General features: G+C 44.9%; 1 protein-coding gene across 1 annotated transcript; it reads left to right on the top strand.

Annotated features, from left to right (window-relative positions):
• The first annotated feature begins 2,879 nt into the window (after positions 1-2,879).
• SMIM23 (small integral membrane protein 23) lies at positions 2,880-9,877 on the top strand. Its single transcript, XM_047871736.1, has 4 exons — positions 2,880-3,028; positions 8,553-8,604; positions 8,805-8,872; positions 9,149-9,877. The coding sequence occupies exons 1-4, from the start codon at positions 2,939-2,941 to the stop codon at positions 9,359-9,361; spliced, it is 423 nt and encodes a 140-aa protein (XP_047727692.1). The 5' UTR covers positions 2,880-2,938; the 3' UTR covers positions 9,362-9,877.
• Positions 9,878-16,529: the final 6,652 nt, after the last annotated feature.

The raw sequence follows: 16,529 nt of genomic DNA, 5'->3' as shown, positions 1-16,529 counted from the left end.
AGAAGCTGTGGACATGTAACTTTGGGAAAGTTAGTGCATAAAAATGTTGCAGATTAATGATTTCTTAACACATGACATTTGTTTGATAGACAAAGGCTTTGTATGAAAGTGTTGAATCACTCTATTGTACACCTGAAACTAAATTTTTTTTTAAAAGGAATGGGTAGTTAATTTTTTAATTAAAAAATATACGAGAGAAGTAAAAAAAAATGTAATATTTAAATATACATTTAAAGAGGCTCTGTCTGCTGAAAACTGCAAAATGCTGACCAAAGAAAACCTAAATAAATGGAGAGGCATACTGTGTTCACAGATTGGGAGACACAACACAGTGAAGATGTCACTTCTCCCCAGAGGGATCTATAGGGTTTTTTTTTTTATTTTTTTTTTTAACATTCATTTATTTTTGAGACAGAGAGAGACAGAGCATGAATGGGGGAGGGGCAGAGAGAGAGGGAGACACAGAATCTGAAGACGGTTCCAGGCTCTGAGCTGTCAGCACAGAGCCCGATGCAGGGCTCGAACCCACCAACCATGAGATCATGACCTGAGCCGAAGTCGGACGCTTAACCAACTGAGACACCCAGGCGCCCCTGTAGGTTTAATGCAATTACTATCAAAATCCCAGCCAGGGTTTCTTTTTGTAGATGTAGACAAGCTTGTTCTAAAGTGTATATGGAAAAACATAACAGCCCTAGAAGTGCTGAGACCTCCTTGATAAAGGAGAACAAAGAAGAAGAAATCACTCTACTCAATACTAAGGCTTGTTGTATAGCCATGGTAAACAAGACAATGTGGTATTGGTGCAAGGATACACAGATCAATGAAACAAAATAGAGCACACAGAAATAGACCTACACAAATATGTGCAACTGATTTTTTACAAAGGTGCAACAACAACAACAAAAAAGACAAAACAAGCAAACAAAAAAAGAACCGTGATCCCAACCTCATACCTCATATAAAAATTAACTCCAAACAGATTATGGGCTGGACTGTAAGACATAAAACTATAGCATGTTTTTTTTAATGGTTTTACTTATTTTTGAGAGAGAGAGAGATGGAACACAGAATCTGAAGCAGGCTCCAGGCTCCGAGCTGTCAGCACAGAACCCGACGTGGGGCTCGAACTCACAAACTGTGAGATCATGACCTGAGCCGAAGTCAGACACCTAACCGACTGAGCCACGCAGGCGCCCCAACATGTTTTTAAAATAGGAGAAAATCTTCTGTTTCTAGGGCCAGGCAAAGAGTTCTTAGACTTTACACAAAAAAAACATGATTCATAAAAGAAAAATTAATAAATCAGACCTCGTTAAAATTAAAAACTTTGTCTCTGCAAAAATCCACGTGAAGAGGATGAAGAGACAAGCTACACACTGGAAGAAAATATTCACAAGCCATATATTCAAAAAGGACAAGTATCTAGAACATACAAAGAACTCTTGGGGCCCCTGGATGGCTCAGTCAGTTAAGTGTCCAACTCTTGATTTCGGCTCAGGTTATGATCTCATGGTCTGCTGACAGTGCAGAGCCTGCTCAGGATTCTCTCTCTGCCTCTCTCTCTCTCTCTCTCTCTCTCTCTCTCTCAAAATAAACAAATTAATTAAAGAATAATAACTCTCAAAACTCAAGTGTAAAAAGAACCAATCCAGTTAGAAAATGGGCAGGAGACATGAACAGAGATTTTACTGAAAAGGAGATACAGATGGCAAATAAGCACACTGTAAAAGTTCAATATCATTAACTATTAGGAAAATGCAAATTAAAACCACAATGAGATCACTAACTACCTATCAAAATGTCCAAAATAAAAAATAATGGAAACACCAAGAGCTGGCGAGGTTGAGGAGAAGCCGTATTGTTCATACATTGCTAATGGGAATGTGAAACGGTACAGCCATTCTAGAAAACAGTTTGACAGTTTCTTACAAAACTATTAAGCAATTACCATAAAGCTCAGCAATTTGCATCTTAGGCATCCCAGAGAAACGAAAACTTAGGTTCACACAAAAACTGTACAAAAATGTCCATATCAGCTTATTCGGAAGAGCCAGTAATTAGAACTAGCCCAGATGTCCTTCAGTGGGTGAACGGTTAAACAAACACATACATGCCATGGGGCACTAAAGAGGAACTAATGATACTTCGCCAATCTGGATGAATCTCCAGAGAACGATGCGAAGTACAAGAAAGCCCACATCCAAAGATAGCTTACTATTTGATATTCCAGTTTTGAAAAGACAACATCTTAGAAGTGGAGAACAGATGAGTGGTTGCCAGGAGGTGGGGACAGTGGAAAGGATGGTGGGTGTCCACTCTTCTTCTGGAATCTCGAAATTCTGCTGCATCTTGACTGTAGGGATGGATACAGACACCCACACACGTGGCAAATATTTAGAATTAAATACACATACAAAATGAGTGCAAGTAAGACTGGAGGGGTCTGAATAAGATTGGTAGATTGGGTCAATGGCAGTATCTTGGGGATACCGGGGATCTAGGGGATTACAGGGGGAAACTGGGTATAAGGTACAGTGGACCCCCTGTATTATTTCTTACTACTGCATGTGTATTTACAACTATCTCAATAAAAGTTTCAGTGAAAACTTTTATTGATTTGTATTTTAAAACTCCTATTTTATTAAAGATTTGAAAATATAGGAGAAAAAAATCTGAAAAATCACCATCCTGAAACACAATATTTTGATGCTTTTGTTTTTCCTGATCTTTGTTTTTTACATTTATATGAAAAAAAAATGTGAGAGGTAGGAATAAAAATCAGGGTGGTGACGAGGTGGGGGCCTTGCTGTCTCCCACCTTCTATGACATCAGAACTCAGTGTTTGATGCCTGGTGACCAGAGGCCAGGAAGGAGGAGCCCCTCTGCCCGGCAGGTGGGGGTACCTTGCTGCACCCAGGCAGCCTGACCTGAGGCCATGGTGATCCAACAGGTGGGCAGCAGGGGGCGAGTGGCAGCCGAGAGTCTTGAAAGGAGAAGGGGCAGTCGCTGTGAAGACAAGAAACAGGTGAGGCCAGACCAGACGCATGCTGCCTTCCTCCCATCTGGGGTCCCTTTGACATTCCAGACAGACTGTAAGGCCCTCAAAGTCAGAAGAGGCTGAATTTCAGCCGGACTCTCCCTGGAGCCCGACCTGGTTGAACACAGCATAGGTGCTTGGGTTCTCCATCCCTGAAGTCACTACTGACTGACTCTCTAACTTCATCCCCAGCACTGCCAGCATAACGTGCGCTCCAGAAGGGCTGGGTTTTTCATTTAGTTTCCTACTATATCCCTAGTGCCTACAGTGGTGCTTGGTTCGTATTAGTAGCTGAATGAATGAATGAGTGAATGAACGACTTGAAATAAATAGGATACATCTGAATTATAGACCTCCCGGAGTATTTGTTCTTAGGACTGAAATTCAACCTCATGTAGAACTTTGTCAAAATGGGAAATGTTATCACTTACTATGCACAGCCTGGTGCTTCCACCCCCCTCTCTCTTTCATGACTTACAGCATTCCCGAGAGGCAGCTATTAACAGCTTCATTCACAGATGGGTAAACCGAGGCTCAGAAAGGCAGAAAGACCATATAGCCACGATCTACCAGGATTTGAAGCCAGGTCCATCTGATTTCAGAACTCTTAGCAAGCTTACTCTGCACTCCGTTGCCTCCCAGGCGGGGAAGTGAGGGAGGCATATAAAAGAAGGCTGGGGAGGTCAGCTGGGCCTGATCATGCACGCCACGGAAAGGGACAGGATTTTATTCTGAGATTCATAAGAGGCCATTAAAGGTTTGTTGGTTTGTTGGTTTGTTTAAGCCATTGACGGATCGTAAGCAGAGCAATGGACGGCTGATCTCTATATGTTTCCAAAAGATTTGTTCACTTGTTCATTTGATATACATGCTCCAACGCCTCCTTTGTGCTGGACCTCACAGCAAGATGGGGCCTTATGGGATCCCATCATGCTGTAGCTTTTCCTAACAAGAGCCCCACAAATACCAAGCCCCAGGAAGGCTCTTTGAGAAAAATCTCCAAAAGACTTCTGCCATTCAAGGAATGCCAATACTCTTTCTTGTCCCCTCTTGGAGATTGACACTGCTCATTCACATAATGAAGGCTCTGAGAAGTTCTGCAACAAGGAATTCACTCTGTTGACCACAGCATTTCCCAGACCAATCAAACACCGAGCCCCAGCTTTTGTTTTTGAAAGACCTTTCAGTATACTTCAGAATCCATTTTACAGATGAAGCGGTTGAGGCTCAGAGAGAAGAAATGATTTGGCTCAGGCCCCAAGGCAACTTAATCCTGCCCCTGTTCCCCCCTTAGTCTCCAAACAGCACAAAATAAAAACCCAACAGCAAGTGTACTGGGGAAGGCATTGTTCTGTAAAGTACATGGACAGAGGGGCTGTTAAAGAAATATCAGAGCATTGAGCATCAGCCATTACAAAGAATGAGATAATTCTGTGCCTGTAGAAAGATTCCCAGGGAACATTGTTAAGGAAAAGCCCCCTAGCGCCTGGGTGGCTCAGTCGGTTAAGCGTCCGACTTCGGCTCAGGTCACGATCTCGGGGTCCGTGAGTTCGAGCCCCGCGTTGGGCTCTGGGCTGACAGCTCAGAGCCTGGAGCCTGCTTTGGATTCTGTGTCTCCCTCTCTCTCTCTGCCCCTCCCTGCTCATGCTCTGTCTCTCTCTGTCTCAAAAATAAATGAAAACATTTAAAAAAATAAAAAATAAACTATAAAAGAAAAAGCCCCCTAAACTTAAGTGTAAAATGCAATGATCTTTACATTGAATGCACACACCCAGGTATCGTCCCCCACATCAAGCAATGGAACATTTCCATTTCCAGTACCCCAGAAGCCTCCTTCAGGCCCCTCCCATCTCACACCCCGCCCCCATAACCATGATCTCTGATCTCTACCATCGTAGAGTTTTGTGTGTTCTTGAATTTCACGTGAACGGAATCCGTCAGTGTGTATCTTTACGCCTGGCCTCTTTCCCTCGTCAGTGTCTGTAAGACTGTAAGACTCAGCCAGATTGATGCTTTGTAATTTATTTTTATTTTTAAAGTTAATCATAATAATAATATAATTACTAGTATATATAAAGAAAACTATCTGGGGGAGAGGGAAATTATGCAAATCTTTTATCTTCTTTGTTGTGGTAGCAGGTCTAAATCTTGCTTCGTGAACTCGGGTAAGTAAGAAATATATTATTTCAAGTCAAATTAAATCTGACTCAGCCCACATCTAATGAGTCGAGCAAAGTTCCGTGTCAGTCAATACTGTGTTTGTCTTAATCCTTTGTCGACTTCTGCTTGTCCCTGACAGCATCATTGTCGCAGCTCACATTGTCTGTTGAAAGCAGGTGTCTCTGAACTCCCTGGGCTAAGGCCTGCCCAGACACACTACAAAGCCACCAAGAGCGGGCGCCAGGCCCCTCCCAGACTCAGACTCGGCCTCTCTCTTCTCCCACCTCTCTAAAAGGCCCCTGTCTCCTCTCCTAATCCTGGCACATCCACCAGAATCTCCTAAATGATCGTGGGCTGACCCAAGCATCAGCGAGTGATGTTGCCTCCAGGCGGCTCCTTCACTCCAGCCTGCACTAAAACACTATGACTAGACTTCCACTTGCAGCCTTAACCCAGTAACTGGGGCGAAGCTAGCCCTCCCATCGTAAGAAACCACAAAACTGTCGATATCTAGAAAGCAGCTATTTTCAGGGGAGGGGTAACAGGCAGCACAAGAGTGCCATCCCTGAGAAAAGGAAAACTCGTGATAGCCTCGCCTCTTTCCCAGAGGCTGCTGCGCCGAGAAGCAGAGCCCAAGCACGCACAGCAGTCCCCACTGAGCTGCCCAGTGTAGGACAGCTAAAGCAGCTGGGCTCTAGAGAACATGGCCCTGGAGAGGGAGGAGAGCTGTGCACCAAGGGGAGCCCCATGACTCCCTGGCTGAGGGGGCGGGGATGTGCATGCCAAGGGCTAAATTAGCTGCTCTCTGCAGAGTGGCTGCTATGCAGTTGGGAGCAGAGCAGAGATACTGGAAACCCAGCGGTGCTGGAGGTTCACAACGGACCATATACCTAACTGGAAAGCTAAAGTAATAAAATGTCTAGAAGACAGAGGAGAGAATCTTCACAACCTCAAGTTCGACAAAATTTTTTAGACTGCGCACAAAAGGCACAACCATAAAGGGAATATATTTGATGATTTGAACTTCATCAATATTAAAACTGTTTATGGGGCGCCTGGGTGGCTCAGTGAGTTAAGCGTCCAACTTCAGCTCATGATCTCGCGGTTCCTGGATTCGAGCCCCGCGTCAGGCTCTGTGCTGACAGCTCAGAGCCTGGAGCCTGCTTCGGATTCTGTGTCTCCCTCTTTCTGTCCCTCCCCCACTAGCGCTCTCTATCTCTCTCTCTCTCAAAAATAAATAAGCTTAAAAAAATATTGAAACCGTTTAATTTTCAAAGACACTGGTCAGAAAACGAGAAGGCAAGCCACAGACTTTGACTTTGTAGTCACGATACAAACATCGGACAAAAAAATGTATATCCAAAACACATAAAGAACTATAACTTAATACGAAGACAACTGCTCAACAGCAACAAAAATGACCAAAGAGTTGTTGTTTTTTTTTTAATTTTAACATTTATTTATTTTTGAGACAGAGAGATACAGCATGAACGAGGGAGGGTCAGAAAGAGGGAGACACAGAATCTGAAACAGGCTCCAGGCTCTGAGCTGTCAGCACAGAGCCCAACGCGGGGCTCGAACTCACAGTCTGTGAGATCGTGACCTGAGCCGAAGTCGGCCACTTAACCGACTGAGCCACCCAGGCGCCCCAAAGAGTTTTTAATAGACACACCCACAAAGTAAGATGTGTGAATTATGATCAGTAAGCACATGAAAAGATGCTCAACATCTGTTATGGACTAAATGCTTATGTCCCCCCCCAAATTCCTATGTTGAAATCCTAACTCCCAAAATGATGGTATTAGGAGTTGGGATCTTTGGGTGATGATTAGAGCCCTTATTAAAAAAAGACCCCAGAGAGCTCTCTCTGCTCTCTGCCATGTGAGGATACGATGAGAAAATAAATGGCTGCTTACAACCCAGAAGAGCGCCCTCACCAGACCCCGACCCTACTGCCCCCCTGATCCTGAACTTACAGCCTCTAGAACTATAAGAAGTTTCTGTTGTTTATAAGCCACCGGCTCTGTGATCACTTCATTACAGCAGTGCAAATGGACTAAGACAACATCATTAATCATTGGGGAAATGCAGGTAAAAACTAGGTTGAGATATTACCACACAGCCAATGGAATGCCTAACATGAAGAAGATTACTGACAGAGATGTGGGGCAACTAGAATCCTCGTGTTGCTGGTAGAAATGCAAATTGGTACCAATCCATGGAAAACAGCTTGGTGGTTTCTTATCAAATTAAACATACACTCACCATATGACCCGGCATTTGCATTTCTGGGTACTGCCCCCAGCAGAATGAGAACACATGTCCACACAAAGAGGCGTACCCAAGGTGTTCACAGCAGTTTTATTCATGATAGTCAGAAACTAGAAGGAGCCCAAGGTCCATCAGTAGGCGAAGAGATAAACTGCACCATATTCACACAAGATGATATTACTCATCAATAGCAGTGAACACAAAAACATGGAGACACCTCAGAAGCTTTATGTTGCGCAAAAGTAGCTTACCACAGGGGCGCCTGGGTGGCTCAGTCGGTTAAGTGTCCCACCTCAGCTCAGGGCATGATCTTGCGGTCCTTGAGTTTGAGCCCTGCACCTGGCTCCATGCTGACAGCTCAGAGCCTGGAGCCTGCTTCCGATTCTGTGTCTCCCTCTCTCTCTGCCCCTCCCCCACTCCCACTCTATCCCTCTCTGTCTCTCAAAAGTAAACGTTTAAAAAAAAAGTAGCTTACCACAAAAGAGTACAGACTATGAGTTTCCATTCATTTGAAGTTTTGGAACAGGCAAAACTACTCCATAGTGACAGAGCACATTAGTGGGTACCTCTGGCATGGTGGGGGCAAGGAGGCAACAGACTACAGAAGGACATAAGGGAACGTGCTGGGATGATGGAAATGTTCTTTCTCTTGAGTGGGATGATCGCCCACAGGTGTAGACGTGTCAAAATTCACCAAACCATACATTTAAAATGTGTGCCTTTTACTGCCTGTGAAGTATACCACAATAAGGTTGATTCCTTTTAAAGATCATGTAGAGCAAAAATGTAAAAAAAAAAAGCAAGGCAAGACTGAGAAGAGAGGCGGGCCTTCTCGGCAGGCAGAAGGAAGGAAAAACACCAATGGAATGGCGGGAGGCCGCCATGTTACCGACTTTTGCAATGTTTGGGGGTTGTGTGATAAGCATGCATGACGTGGATAAAGTTAAGATAAGGATAAAGAAAAAAGTTGAGCTCTAAAAACGATCTTATAGCACCCCCGTGCCTAGCCCTCTGTGAGGGAAGCAGGGATGCCTGCTGTCCCCCGAGAAAGTCACCTCCTTCCTCCTCCTCTTGCCCCCAGACGCTGTTGGCGTTGCTGATCTTGGTCCTGTACGTGGGCACAGGAATATCAGGTGAGCATTCCGAAATCTCAGAAAGGAGGAGCCGAGTCCACACGGGGTCGGGAGGGGTGTTCTGGAGATGGCTGCATGCCAACGAGGCCTCCACAGCCTGCCTTCTCCTACCTCGTTCACCCACTGGGAGGACCCAACATGTTCATTTCAACTACTGCTCACTTGCCCTTGTTAAGGGGCGATGTTCGTGCCTGTTTCAGGAAGAAGTTGGGAGGTGTCAGAAAGGATCAGAGAATGTAACTATCCCCAGAATCCTGTGGCTTCCCAGGTAACATATTCAGGAAAGGTACTGAGGGGATGCCAAGCCTGGCTGAGGAAATCCGGGAAAGCTTCCCAGAGGTGTCACTGGCGAGCTGGATCTTGAAGGATCGATAATTAGGAGCTGGCCAGGTGGCGAAGGTGGGGGTAGACACTCCAGACAGAAACCCTGCAAAGGCTCAGAAAGCTTTTTGAAACCAATGGCAAGAGGCGGGGGGCGGCGGGGGGGGGGGGGGGTGTCCTACGTGAAAAAGCTCAAGATGCAATTTTGATATCTGCCTTTCAGGGATTTGAATACCAGACCGATGAACCCGCAGAAGAGCCAATAAAGGTCATCAGGACCTGGCTGAAGGAACACTTGCACGTTTTCTTGGAGAAGCTAGAAAAAGAGGTGCAGGAGTTGGAGCAGCTAGTACAGGACCTGGAGGGGTGGTTAGATGCCCTTCTGGGAGAGGGGCACCCGGAGGATCCCTGCTCCAGCTTCAAGAACGGTTTGTGAGGGCCCGGGGCTGGACCCTGGGGAGGACGCCAAGTGAAAAGCAGGGGAAGGCTTGCCAGCTGACAAGAGCTGAGCTGTGACACTTGAATTTCAAAGCAGGCAAGACAATAAAATACCTGAGACCCTGAGAACTTTGCTGGCACCACGGCTGGTTCACGAACGAATGCCATCAGGCAGGGCCTGCTGAGATATCCTCCAGGGCACCAGGACTCCGGGGTGCCAGAACGAAGCCAGCCTCCAGGGCAGAACCCTTGCCCACTTCCCCGAGATCCGGCACAAATTCCCTAACCTCTCTGAGACGCAAGTGCCTCATGAGGAAAAATCAGGGTCACAAATTTGCCTCCCAGCATTATGAGGGTGTATATGTAGAGTGCCTGATAGATAGGTCTTCCTTTCTTTCACTCCTTTTCCTTCCTCCCCGGAACTTAGTAAGACGAGTCTGGTTCTGGAGTACATAGATGTTAATGTGGCAGCTCAACCCTCTGGCCCTGCTTCCAGCAGCATCAATTGCCAAAACCCCTGTGCAGGGCAATGTGGTAACAGCTATGAAATTCACAAATGCATTTACCATTTGACCCAGCAATCTGCCTCAGGGATTTATCTCCTATAAATGTGTGAAATATATATTTATCATATATATTCTATATATATACTTGTCATAGTTATAGCATTATATAATTATATATAACATATATATTATATTGAAATATATACTTATAACACATATACATACATGTGTGAAACTACATGTACATAATGCTACTCTCCTAGCTTCGTTTATAATAGCAAAACAAAGGAAACAACCTAAATGATTATCCATAGGTCCCAGGTTAAATTAGGTAAATTTAAGTAAATTAGGCCCCTGTAGGTATGAAAGAGAATGAGGGAGCTTTTCTACTGATATGGAAAAGTCTACAAGAAAGGTTGTTAAATGAAAGAAGTCAAGGTATAAGAAGAGCCTGGGAATAAGAATCTGTATTTTGTTGAGGATGATGATGATGACGATATTACTGAATGTGCATAAAAACTAGTAGGATACAAAACAGGGCGGGGGTGGTTGGGGGAATTGAAATGGGCAAATGTATGACCAGGATGAGAGCGAAACTTTTCACACTTTGTTATTTTCAGACTATGTGAATGTTTTGCCTATTCGAATATTTTTAAAATAAAATTACCTATTATTTTGCTTACAGAGACACTGGAATACGGTGTCTACAAGTAAAATAAGAATATCACTGTGATGAAATTACGAGTGACTTTTAATTTTGATGACTTTGATTAAACAATGATAATTCTTATCTAGGATTTTCCCTTTCTTTTTTTTTTTATTTTTTTAACGTTCATTTATTTTTGAGAGATAGAAACAGAGCGTGAGCAGGGGAGGGGCAGAGACAGAGGGAGACACAGAATCCGAAGCAGGCTCCAGGCTCTGAGCTGTCAGCACAGAGCCTGACGCGGGGCTTAAACTCACAGACCGTGAGCTCATGACCTGAGCCGAAGTTGGACGCTTAACCAACTGAGCCACCCAGGCGCCCCTAGGATTTTCCCTTTTTCCCTTGACTTCAGGAAGTTCAGAGTTCAGTTGTCCATTGTGGGAATGATATCAGCCTCATTTTTTTTTCATTATTTGACCCTTTCTATGATTTTTTGGGTTTGTTTTCTAGTTTACTGGAGCTATTATCTATATGCCAGTTATCAGAACTACCTCAGATCTTTGGAAAGTCATGAGGGTTGCAATAAAAATTGTCTCCTAGAATATCTGACTTACAGGGAATGTCACGGCGATTCGTTTGCCGGGAGAAATTATTCGGTTGCCGCTTGGGAAGGAAAATGTCTTTACAAGTTATGGTCACAGTTTTGCCACTTTGAACATTCAGCAGGGGCTGGGAAACCTGAATCTGTTTTCCTTGTTTGCAATTACTTCAGCAAGCGCTCTGCAGGAAGGTCTCATATTGGCATTTCTCTGCACTTATCTTTGCTATTACTATAAAGCTGTAGTTCCAGAACCCCAAATCATGTACATGTGCTCTACAGGTGTTGAGAGGGTTCTCAGGCATGATTCTGACTGTATACAGCCTTGGCTTAACACACACCGCAGACTCTAACCCCCATCGAAGTTGCAACTGTACTGTACCTGTAACATATGGGTGTGTGTTTATATTTAGATATCATATATATTTATAGTTTATATATGATACGGTTATGAATGTTTTTATAAAACATACAGGTATATAAAATTGGGGGATACATGAAAAAAAGAAAACAGAGCTAGATCCTTGAGGAATGCAACCACCCCTGTGGATATTAGCAGAGCATTTGAAGAGAGGCATCACACCCTGAAAGCTCTTATGCATCACCCCCACGCACCCACACACAGAGCCTAACAGAAACAGCCCATGCTGGTGTGGGGCTGCAGCCCACTGGTGGTAGTTACTTTTGGTATGTCGACTTGTGAGCCCATAAGGGCAGCAAGCCATTCGGGGTGGCTCAGGCAATGAGGGTTTGTTGTGGCACAACAACGCAGGAGTCAAAAATCTCATGGAAATCAGGGGCATACCATAACCTGGGATCCTGGAATCTGGACCAGGAAGGGCTTCGAGAACCCAAAGCATCCACCAAGGTGCTCCAGGAGCCCCTGCTGCAAGACTCTGGGAGCTTCCCTCTAGCATTCCACCTTTACCTTGACCTGGCCACTCTCTGGGTCTCTGCTTTTCTTTGTGTGTCTGCCCCATCTCTTCCTGCTTCCAGTGGCTTCCTTGAGCACCACTCTAACCATCCCCTCTTCAGCTCAGCACTTCTGCCTCTGAGTCCTTCTAACTCTGATCTGCTCCTGGGCCCACAAGGCCTCTCCCTTTCTCATGACCTTCCAAACTTCCAGTGACCATATAATTCTGTCTGCATTTCCCAGATCAAGCTCCAAAGGGGGTGGATGGGATGTGACTGACTCATTTCATTGGCTGGAGTTTCCTGTCTTGAGTCAGGATCTGTGTCTACCAGCCTTTGGATTGGATAGCCTTGGGGTGACCACTCCCGCTCCAATCAGCTGTGGCAGAAGGGGGAAGGGAGAATCAAATATGCCAGGATGGAGCTTCCTCATACGAGAAACAGCCTGGGATCCTTCCTGATGAGTGACTCTGGACCATGTGTAATGACCTCATATTTCCCAAGGTGGTCACAAATGTGGCAGAGAGAGAGTGATGGGAACCCTTGTACCTCAGAGCCCCCAGAGCCAATATCAGGGAAGCAGAATTGTGTGAGGCAAACATTCAAAAGCTGAATATAATTGCTAAGAATGAGGTGGAGGAGGCTTGACTACCAGAGTCACCATAGGCGAGTAGGTCATCTTAATTTGGCAATATTTCATTCATTCTCCAGCTCCTGAGTGTGAAAAATACAAATGACACACTTAAAAGGGAGAGCATGACTACCTTTCATGACTTTGAAGTCTTATAATTTGAATGACTTTGGCAAAATGTTGCCCAGAAGGTCTATCAGGGGCCCACTTTCATTATCTATAGAGTGGACTTCCCTTTGGGAAAGAGAATGTCTTTTACTTGAGAAGGCAACTATTTCCAGCTCTTTCCATTCAATCAAGAAACAATGCTGCCAGCAGAGCAGAGTCTCCCTGCCCCACCCCAGTCCCCAACCCTACTCCCTTACAACAACCGGCTCCAAGTGATTCTGCAAGGCCAGGCTTCCCAGCGACCGAAGACTAAATAGAAAAGAGAAATTGAATAACAAAATCAGGAGTCAAAACTCAAGGGGCACCTGGGTAACTTAGTTGGTTAAGCATTTGACTTCGACTCAGGTCATGATCTCACCGCTCATGAGTTCTAGCCCCGCATCGGGCTCTGTGCCGACAGCTCAGAGCCTGGAGCCTATTTCAGATTCTGTGTCTCCCTCTTTCTCTGCCCCTCCCCAACTTGTGCTCTGTCTCTCTCTCTCTCTCTCTCTCTCTCTCTCAAAAATACATAAACATTAAATAAAAATTGAAAAAAAAGAAAAAGAAATGATGGGGCCATGGGTGTACCAGCCACTGGCAAACGCAAAGTTTACAGGCTAATGGGAAAAACAAGTAGAAAAATCAAGACAAGGCAATTTCAGAGAATGATAAATGTAACAGTAGAAACAAGAAAACCACTTAGCGAGGCACTGTGGTTTTCCAGCTGGAAACGGAGGCTTGGAGTAGGGGGAGAGGTACAGAGAAGCAGAATTCAGTTTGAAAGTGTAATCAGCAGGACGTGCTGCTGGATAAGAATGAGGAAGAAAGGTCTAGATAGCTGCCTGCCAGGCCTCAGGACTTCCTCTCCAGCGGAGTGCAGCCTGAGCCATGATTCAGGTCCTGACCCAAGGAACTCATGAGGAAGAGACAGGTGTGGTCTTGTTAAGAGAAAAGTGGCCAGTTGGAAAAATGTCATGGCCACTCAATTATCCACATTTCTTCTTTTGTTTCAGGCACCTGGAGCATGAGGTCAGCATCACAAACAATTAAAATTTTCAATTAATTTTAATTGATGGTTTTCTCCCCATCTCTCTTTTACTTAATAGATCTATTTGGCAGCCTTCTTAATGCTCCCTCGGGCTCTTCTCTTTTGCTAACACTGATTCATTCTACGTTTTTCTTTGTTTTATTGTTTTTGGTCAGCTTCTATTCTGTTCCTCCAACTTATATAATGGTGAAAAAACCCACAGTCATCCAGATAAGTCATGTTTTAAAGATAAGAATCTGATAATCGAGACAAAAATTGGGTAAGATAAAGTCCGCCTACCTATTAGCGATATGTATTTTCTAAGACTATAAGGACTATTGGAAAGACATAATGAAATTGTGGCAACAGACACTTAGAGAATGTGGTCCTGTTTTAGGTGCTTCGTCGAGTGTTATTGTTACTTCCAGTTTATGGACAGGGAAACTGAGGCATAGAGAGATTATATCATTGTTAAAATCATATAATCAATGAATGGGGAGCCAGGATTCAAACCCAGGCTCTCTAGCATCAGAGCCCTCACATTAACCCAATGTATTTTACAGCCTCGCCTCCACTAAGCCTAGCCAAGATCATGTATTGTTAAGTAATCACATGCCAATTAAATTTATAAGGTAATAAATTCTCATTTCATGCTACTACATGTTGGGTACATATATAGAAAAGTAGAAGTCACATTCCCTGCCCACATATAGCTTGTCTTTCTACCATGAAACCAAGAAACAAAGGTGAGAAAAGTGAAGTATTTATATTCTTTTAGTAGCTATTGGGTAAAGTGCCAAAGGCACCTAATTGCCAAATGAGCTATATATTTATTGGCCTAACTAAGAATTTAGAGAAGGGATAGGGAACTTGATTTGGCACTAACATGAAAATCTGTTAGTCCAGTTATAGAAAAATACAGAAACTTAAATTGGGCTGTAGCCAAGGGAGAGTCACAGGGGAAACAGAAGACAGATGAATGATGGGTGGGGGCAGAGAGGCCCCCTTCCCACTAGAGTCACATCTCAGGTACGGGCTGGTGTGGCCTCGCCTCACCCCAAGTGTCAGATCCCAGGTCTCAGGTAAGATTTGGGACCAGGCTTCCTACAGGTGTTTGTGAGAATCTGGATTTTTTTTGTTGTTTGTTGTTTGTTGTTTTGCTTTGTTTTTTAAACAAATACCCTTGGGATGTAGGGATTTGGTCTTCACTGAAATTATTCCCAGACCAGGAAGGTCCATTTCCAGTCTGCATGTCATATTTTTGATGATGTCAAATAAAAATGTGGATTTAATTTGTTCCCTTAATCCACAAATTTGTTCAAAAAAAATTGTGAAATGCACTAAATCCAATTTGGTTCTGATCTGGCTGTCAGAAGGATAATTGAGGGTGATGAGGGAGGGAGCCAAGGAAGACGCCTTTCTAGGGCATCCATCCCTTCTGTTGTGACATTTCCAGGAGGACATGCACCCTTGCTGGAGGGCAAAGAAAGAAGACAGGAACTTTATTCAGACACTGTCGCTGGCTTTCTCAGTAGAGCGGCTGAGCCCTCAGCAGAAGGAACTCTGCTCACCTGTGTGCTTTGGCCACATCACTTCACCACTCAGAGCCTCAGTTTCCCCCTCTGTCATATGGGGCTATTGCCACCTCCTCTGAGTGGCTGTTGGGATATGAAAAGGACATAACAGTCAAGCACAGCGTTAGAAGGCCAGTAGGTGCCAACAAAAGGTAGCGGAACAGAAGAGTCCCGGGAAATCTAGACTCATGCCCAGTTAAGTCCAGGGGACACTGGCCCTTGGCGCAGTCTCCATCTACAGCTCTGCTTGTCTCTGGGAAGGCCCCATTCTCAGCAGGCTGTCCCCACCGTGGTAGCAAGATGGCGTCGGGAGCTCAGGCTCTATCCCATACTCCCGCTCTCCCAGCTCTCCCCGGGGGAAAGCAAACGCCTCTGCCCCAACAACCATGATCAAATCCCTACAACTGAACCTGGTGGTTCCCAGATTGGATCAAATACTGATTTCAGAGCTAATCCTGGTGGCTAAAATGACACAGTGCTCACATTGGCCGGACCTGTGTTACACACCCATCCCTCTAGCCACGGACAATCCTACGCCCAGACTGAGTGGGCGAGCGGTGGTTCCCCCTAGGAAATCAGGGTGCTGTTACCAGAACGTGGGAAACCCGTGCCAGGAAAAAACTTTAAATACTTTATTAAAGTATTAGTAACAATTCTTTACATTCCCATCATACTCTGGCGGAGTACAAAGTGACTTCTCAGCTGTCTTCATTGGGGTTGTAGCTCATCTAGACAAGACGGGTGATCTTTCCTGACACCCGGTGCAGGGGCAGACTCTCCTGCCCATGAGCCCAGGCAAGGTGCATGTCAGAGGAGGTGGCATGAAGGAGCTGGAAAGTCACGGCTTTGGGGTGACACAGACCTGGTCCAAGCCCTGCCTCCCCACCCCAACCTCTCCAGTGTGACCTCAGACAGGTCACTCCATCCTTCTGAGCCCCAGTCAGCTGCCCATAAAATGGGGTATGTCTACATATCTCCAGGGCCCACTGAGAGCATTGAGTAATAACAAGCAACTTTTATTTAGTGTTTACTATGCTCCAGGCACAATTCTAAGCACTTTATGAGCACCGCCTACCTTATTTAATTATCACAACAAATCTGTGTGTGCTATCAGTGTCTTCAGCG

This window comes from Prionailurus viverrinus, chromosome A1, assembly GCF_022837055.1.
Source record: "Prionailurus viverrinus isolate Anna chromosome A1, UM_Priviv_1.0, whole genome shotgun sequence".
Lineage (NCBI taxonomy): Eukaryota > Metazoa > Chordata > Mammalia > Carnivora > Felidae > Prionailurus > Prionailurus viverrinus.
Note: the sequence above shows the minus strand (reverse complement) of the source record. Positions and strands in the feature narration are given on the sequence as shown.